Genomic DNA, 7768 nt, shown 5'->3' on the forward strand with positions numbered 1-7768 from the left:
TACGTCTGTTGTAAGACTGATACCAAACTGATCTTTATTACAAAAGAGTCTTATTTATATCTTAAAATTATGTTTACAAGATTTCTTAGTTGTAACTTCAAATTGTTCTTTTGGAATTTTATTATTGAACATATTAAGTTTCAGTATTTATTCAGCTGCAGTTATTTTGCAGTTGCAACTTTCATTAAGCCATTGTTTACTCAGTTGGTTGCTGGAAAAGGATATCAATTACATCTTCAATTAAATCAGTACTTTTCCATTGTTTAATTAGATTTCATCATATGAGTCAAACCAACAATATGACCAACTGCATTATTGGAAATTTGTTTATAATTGTCATTTAATTGGAAGGCAAAGGCTACTGTTAACTCGCATAATTGAATTTAGAGAGATATTTTTATTTGTTCTACATGAAGCGTCAAACACTACCCTTAGTTTGGTTGTGCTGCTATCTGACTTTAGAACACAATGGTGTGGTAAATAATATCTTGTGTCTAATTAACTTATATTTTTTATTTCTACCATATGTCCTAGGTTTTTCTACTCGTTCATAAATTGTTTTTACTGAGTTTTTATTTCATTATTACCTTTTAAACTTCTCTCTAAAGAGAAAAAAATCGTCTTTTTGCATGCAAAGATGAATCTCCTATGTCTACGTCTTCTGCTTTCAATGGAAGGCCTACTATAAAGTTACCATCTGCATCGATTTCAAAGTGTTCCTCACATTTTCTTTCCTCAATGGTTTGACCAACCATCTTATTTTCGATGGCTTCGATTTCCCAAAATTTCCTTAACTGGTCATTTATGAATTTTCCTGTATGAGTAACGACGACACAATGAACTAAATTTGATTCTTTATTGACTGATCGATATATATGCCATCCTAGGACGCTGTTTTGGAAGCGATATTTATTTTTGGTATGCTCCTGCTTTGATTTCACAATCACACTGTTTGCTTTTGGCTGCTTTTCGTTTTCTTTGTGAAGCATATAATAATGAATACCATCACATGCTCTACAATTATTATTCTTACATTCTTTAACACTGTGCCCAGGCCTTAAAAACTTGCTGCATAATTTATTTAAAATTACTTTGTCCCATCTTCCTTGGGTATTAAATTCTAAATATATATATATATTAAATTTCTGACAATAAAAAATAGGGTGGGAAGGGTTGCATCCCATTGTGCACCTTTTAAGTACTTTTTGCGGTTTAGATGACAACACTGAACTTTGTGCTGCTTCCAAGGCATTTCGTTCGTGATTCAGAAATTTTTGTAGTGAATCAAGGTCTGGTATTTCCATAGAATTCGTCAATGAATTCTCATATCTTAATCTTAGATTGTTGTCCAATTTTTGTACAAGTATATAACACAATAGTGCTTGTAACATTTCTTCATTGGACAAGCCGAGAGTTCCTAAAGCTTGTGCACTTTCAGAAAGCTTTTCCTGAAACGATCGTATGCTGAAAGCAGTCCCAATCACCACTGGTGTTTCTAAGATATTTTTAAAATATGTATTTGCCAGCAATCTTTTATTCGTAAATCTTTCGTTTAAAAGATTCCGGGCCACATTGAAATTTGTTGAAGTTGATTGCAAATTTGCAATGCAACTTGCTGCTGAACCTTTAAGCTTCGTTTTTAAAATCCACATTTTATATGTGTCTGAAATATTCTTGGAGACTACCAGATGTTCAAATAGTTCTTTGAACGTTTGCCACTGTGCATATTGAGCACTTGAAGCCTGATTCTTATTTATCCTTACATAGGCTTTTTCTTGTCGTATATAGCTAACACAGGCCCAGATGTAATAATACTGATGAGTTTCTGAAACTCATATTCATGAGCTTCAGTCCACTGAAACCGGACATCGTTATGTGTTAATTCACGTAACTTTGTCGATTGTTTTGATAAGTTACGCATATATGCTGCTAAAAACTTAAGCATGCCTAAAAATCGCATGACATCGCTTTTATTCTCTGGTTTCTTAAGTCCGCGAATTGCCTCGCAATATTTACTATGCGGTTTGATGGTACCTTTTGAAACTATACGGCCCATGAATTTCATTTCCGTTTGGCGATATTGAATTTTATCTGGATTGAATTTTATGCCTTTTTCAACTGCTCGTGCAATAACTTTTGCGAGCGTCTCGTCATGCCGTTCTAAGTCCTCTGCCACAATGGCCATGTCATCAAAATAAATTATGACCCCTGGAATATCGCCGAAATGTTTGACCATTTCTCTTTGAAACATTTCGGGTGCGCAATTTAACCCAAAGGGCACGCGATTGAATTTATAACGGCCAAACGGTGTCATAAATGTCGTTAAGTTCGAACTTGGCTCGTCCAATTCCATTTGCCAAAACCCACTGCTAAGATCGAGAACAGTAAATATACACTTGTTAGCTAACTGACTGGTAACGTCGTCGAAGGTCGGAATCAGAAAATGTTCACGTTTTATGCACTTATTTAATGGTTTTGGATCCAGGCAGACTCGAATATCGTTTTTCTTTTCCACCAGCTGTACATTATGCACCCAGTCCGTAGGATAGTTCACGGGCGATATAACTTTATTGCCCACCATCTCTTCAATCTTACATCTGAAACGCTCTAACAAACTCAATGGAATTCTCTTTTTATAGTGCAAACAAGGAGTGGCCCCATCTTTCAATGCTATTGAAACAGTCCCTGGAAATTTACCTAAACCACTAAAGACAGTAATGTTTTGCTTGATGAAGTCATCCCTATCTTTTGGTAACGGTGTCATTCTAACATTTATTGTATTAATATTGATACGTTTTATTATCTGAAAGTTTACACTAGTTTCTAACCCTAGAATTGGAACATGTGTGTCGTCCACAACGACAAATTCTGCCTTTTGTTCTGTATTCAAATCAGGATCAACGCAATTCAGTATTACTGTACCAATAATGTTAATTTTATTGCCACTGTAATCGTATATTGGATAGTCATCAAATTTATTGTTAACTTTAATTTTAAGTTTAGAAAGGTAATTGATAGGAATGCAATTCACATCGGATCCGGAGTCTATTTTAAATGTAATCGGGATATTCTTTCTTAGTCCACTTGCTTCTTACTAGTCCGTTATTATTCGTATTTATTCTATAAATATGAGTATAATCTACCAATCCACTTATTGATTCTATTTGACAGTTAGGTTTACCTTGTTCGTTCCAGTTATAATAATCTCCCACTGAGTGCACCTGTCCATGTTGTTTGTTGTACGATCCTGGGTTTATCTTCTGTCCGCTGCTTGATGTCTGCTGTCCGCTGCTTGATGTCTTCTTATCCGGGAATTGTGATGCTTGCTGGCTTTTTTTACCACGACACATTTTAACAAAATGGCCCCTTTTGTCACAGCCTCTGCATACTACGTCTTTGGCTTTGCACACATTTAGATGTCCGAGCGAAAATTGTTGCCCACAGTTGTAGCAAAAACGAGTGACTGCATTGACGGATCTTGGAGTTCCTTGGTCCAAAATGGTTTTGTTGGCATTTGCCGCTTCGTACACCTTGCATTTTTGAATTATTTGAGACAGCGGCTCATCCTTTCCGTCAAGCAATTTAAGCTGCAGTGTTTTATCGTATATACCCAGAATGATTCGGTCCCGTAACATGCGGTCATTATAGGATTTACCACACCCACAGTTGAATTCGCAGTAGCGAATTTGGGTACGCAATTCTGTTTCGAACTCAGAAAACGGTTGTTTTTCCTTTCGGGTGATCGTGTTGTATTTAAACGATTCCATAGCCACGTTCTTTTTTGGAATGCAGTACTCGTCGAAGGCGTTGAGCACGTGCGCTAGTGAACGTGCACTCTCACCGCCAGTACCCTCACGGTCAGTATTCGCGGATATATCCATACCTAGCACCTGCTCGGTTGACCCATCATTTGGGAACAGGGTGTTGTATATTTCAACTGCCTTCGGTCCCACCAGCCACAAGAATGTCGCAATTTTCACATCCTTGCTTTCTTTCAGTTTCCCGTTCGCATGCATGTACATGCAAAATGTGCTCCTCCATGTTGGCCAGTCCTTTGGCAGATTGCTGCAATCCAGCTCGGGCGGCAGCCTATTCTCAGCCATAGTGATAATCGAGGTCCGGTTCTGACACCAAGTGATAAGTCAAACAAATTCCGTAGTTTCAGCGTGCTAAAATTTATTGATGTTTTCAGGTCTCTATGCTAGCCGGAAGTGCGTGAGATTATCTTTTCATATCACAAACCGACTTAGAGTTGCTGTGTTAATAATTTCTTGTAATATAATACAACTGTGTTAATATCTTTGATGTAACATAATTCATAAACCTACTTATAGTTGATGTGTTAATAATTTCTTGTACTATAATACAACTGTGTAATACTTAAGGCCTATTCAGACTACATACAATGAGTGTATAACTTAGGGCTTGTACACATTGCTTATTACACAGACACCTCTAGTCTGAGGGATGCATACGTTGCCGCAATAAATCTTGCTACTAGAGCCTCATTATCATTGTTCAAAGTCATATTTGAAAAGTTTTTTATTAATCTTTCCAGATTCNGTGAAGAAAATGTCGGTTGGTCTTTATTCTGACTTGTTAAAGGCTCAGTGTCTGACGCCGTTATCAATTCACTATCATGTCTTATTTCACTACGATTCCCAGGCATGTTATCTGACACAGTGGAAGGAACAATTGGTTCCGGCTCGTTATTTAGCTCAAGCTGTGGTGAAGATGGTAACAAATCATCGAGTTTCCTGCCATTATTTGACCATAATGCCATTCTTTTCCGTTTTTCTTAAAAATTACCCTATCTCCTACTAGTAATTCCGGTAATGTTTTTGCATTGCGATCAAAGTAATGTTTTTGTTTCTCCTTTTTTCTTTTAATTCTTTCCTGTACATTTGATTCGTCAACTGAATTCCTGAACAAAAGTAGTTCTGCTGTTGGGAGCTTTGTTTTTACTAATCTGCCGAAAAATAATTGTGTCGGAGCAAGGCGCATGTCTGCGACTGGGGAATTGTTATATTCCAGGAGATGATATTGAAAGTTATGTTTTTCGTTCGCCTCATAGCAGCGTTTCAACAGATTTTTCGCAATCGCTACTCCTTTTTCAGCCAGTCCGTTGCTTTGGGGGTATCTAGGACTTGAAAATTTAACTACAATATTCGCATCACTTAAAAACTTTTCTATTTCTACCGAATTAAAAGGGTTGTTGTCGCACCGTATCCTTGTTGGATAACCCACCCTCGTAAATATTTGTTTCAGTGTATCAGTTACGCAGCTGGCAGTTTTATTTGCCAGCTTTTCTGCCAGCACAAAGTTAGAGTATGCATCAATTAGGGAAATGTAATATCTACCCGCATATTCAAAAATATCAATCCCCACTGTTTGAAAAGGATATTTAGGAGCGTCGTCTTGACTCAGTGGCTCTTTTGCATTATTGCGCCTGAAGGTTTCACACACAACACACCCCGTAATTAAGTCTTTTATCTGTTTACCCATGTTCGGCCAAAAATACAAAGATCTGGCTTTTGCCAGTGTCTTTTCTATTCCGAGATGTGGCCTGTGTAGCCACTTGCAAACTTGTGGTTTTAATGCCGTGGGAATTATTAATCTATGGTTCTTGAACAACATGTTATTTTCAAAGTGTATTTCTGACTTGTATTTGTGAAATTGTTTGCTTAGTTCAGTCAACTGTTGATATTTGGGCCACCCTTGTTGCGCAAATAGGCACAACTTTTTGTACTCTTCATCTATATGCTTGCAGTATATGTCGTAATTGTATTTTGACATACAAACTTTTCTCGTCAGGGTGTGAATAACTCCCTTTAGTTCGTCAATAGCAGCAGTCTCACGTAGGGCTGCCCTAGAGAGACAGTCAGCAACCAACATTTGCTTACCCGGAGTATAAATTACCTCCATTTTTGGGTACTTAAGTAAAAACATGAACATGGCCTGTAACCTGGGCGTCACCTCATCGATTTCTTTCTTCAAAAGTGATTCTAGCGGCTTGTGATCACTCTGTACTAAAAATTCACGGCCGTAAAGGTAATAATGGAACTTAATACAAGAGAATACTATAGCCAGTAATTCCTTCTCTATTTGTGCCCACTTCTGTTCTACCTTACTCAGCGTTCGAGAAGCATAAGCCACAGGGTGACCTTCTTGGAGTAACACACAACCTAGACCATCTTTTCAAGCGTCCGTTTGAATAACAATAGGCTTTTTCTTGTCGTATATAGCTAACACAGGCCCAGATGTAATAATACTGATGAGTTTCTGAAACTCATATTCATGAGCTTCAGTCCACTGAAACCGGACATCGTTATGTGTTAATTCACGTAACTTTGTCGATTGTTTTGATAAGTTAGGGATATATGCTGCTAAAAACTTAAGCATGCCTAAAAATCGCATGACATCGCTTTTATTCTCTGGTTTCTTAAGTCCGCGAATTGCCTCGCAATATTTACTATGCGGTTTGATGGTACCTTTTGAAACTATACGGCCCATGAATTTCATTTCCGTTTGGCGATATTGAATTTTATCTGGATTGAATTTTATGCCTTTTTCAACTGCTCGTGCAATAACTTTTGCGAGCGTCTCGTCATGCCGTTCTAAGTCCTCTGCCACAATGGCCATGTCATCAAAATAAATTATGACCCCTGGAATATCGCCGAAATGTTTGACCATTTCTCTTTGAAACATTTCGGGTGCGCAATTTAACCCAAAGGGCACGCCATTGAATTTATAACGGCCAAACGGTGTCATAAATGTCGTTAAGTTCGAACTTGGCTCGTCCAATTCCATTTGCCAAAACCCACTGCTAAGATCGAGAACAGTAAATATACACTTGTTAGCTAACTGACTGGTAACGTCGTCGAAGGTCGGAATCAGAAAATGTTCACGTTTTATGCACTTATTTAATGGTTTTGGATCCAGGCAGACTCGAATATCGTTTTGCTTTTCCACCAGCTGTACATTATGCACCCAGTCCGTAGGATAGTTCACGGGCGATATAACTTTATTGCCCACCATCTCTTCAATATTACATCTGAAACGCTCTAACAAACTCAATGGGATTCTGTTTTTATAGTGCAAACAAGGAGTGGCCCCATCTTTCAATGCTATTGAAAGTCCCCGGAAATTTACCTAAACCACTAAAGACAGTAATGTTTTGCTTGATGAAGTCATCCCTATCTTTTGGTAACGGTGTCATTCTAACATTTATTGTATTAATATCGATACGTTTTATTATCTGAAAGTTTACACTAGTTTCTAACCCTAGAATTGGAACATGTGTGTCGTCCACAACGACAAATTCTGCCTTTTGTTCGGTATTCAAATTAGGATCAACGCAACTCAGTATTACTGTACCAATAATGTTAATTTTATTACCACTGTAATCGTATATTGGATAGTCATCAAATTTATTGTTAACTTTAATTTTAAGTTTAGAAAGGTAATTGATAGGAATGCAATTCACATCGGATCCGGAGTCTATTTTAAATGTAATCGGGATATTCTGTATGTAGTATTTCTTAGTCTACTTGCTTCTTTCTAGTCCGTTATTATTCGTATTTATTCTATAAATATGAGTANTACTTGCTTCTTTCTAGTCCGTTATTATTCGTATTTATTCTATAAATATGAGTATAATCTACCAATCCACTTATTGATTCTATTCAGTTAGGTTTACCTTGTTCGTTCCAGTTATAGTAATCTCCCACTGAGTGCACCTGTCCATGTTGTTTGTTGTACGATCCTG

The 7768-nt window shown here is 37.3% G+C and overlaps 2 protein-coding genes across 2 annotated transcripts; both read right to left on the bottom strand.

Annotated features, from left to right (window-relative positions):
* Window positions 1-602: 602 nt before the first annotated feature.
* On the bottom strand, window positions 603-1668 carry LOC108376559 (uncharacterized). The gene has a single exon (XM_017632776.1). It carries the CDS (start codon window positions 1650-1652, stop codon window positions 603-605), a length of 1050 nt encoding a protein of 349 aa, XP_017488265.1. The 5' UTR covers window positions 1653-1668.
* A 1410-nt stretch (window positions 1669-3078) lies between these two features.
* On the bottom strand, window positions 3079-4481 carry LOC108376561 (uncharacterized). Its single transcript, XM_017632779.1, has 2 exons — window positions 3182-4481; window positions 3079-3120 (listed from the first exon to the last, which is right to left on the bottom strand). The coding sequence occupies exons 1-2, from the start codon at window positions 4101-4103 to the stop codon at window positions 3116-3118; spliced, it is 927 nt and encodes a 308-aa protein (XP_017488268.1). The 5' UTR covers window positions 4104-4481; the 3' UTR covers window positions 3079-3115.
* Window positions 4482-7768: the final 3287 nt, after the last annotated feature.

Source organism: Rhagoletis zephyria, unplaced genomic scaffold (assembly GCF_001687245.7).
Source record: "Rhagoletis zephyria isolate East Lansing unplaced genomic scaffold, Rhagoletis_zephyria_1.1 Rzeph_scaffold_10640, whole genome shotgun sequence".
Lineage (NCBI taxonomy): Eukaryota > Metazoa > Arthropoda > Insecta > Diptera > Tephritidae > Rhagoletis > Rhagoletis zephyria.

Excerpts from the sequence above, each read along its gene's own strand:
- LOC108376559 (XM_017632776.1), bottom strand. The coding sequence starts at position 1,652 with ATGTGGATTTTAAAAACGAAGCTTAAAGGTTCAGCAGCAAGTTGCATT.
- LOC108376561 (XM_017632779.1), bottom strand. The coding sequence starts at position 4,103 with ATGGCTGAGAATAGGCTGCCGCCCGAGCTGGATTGCAGCAATCTGCCA.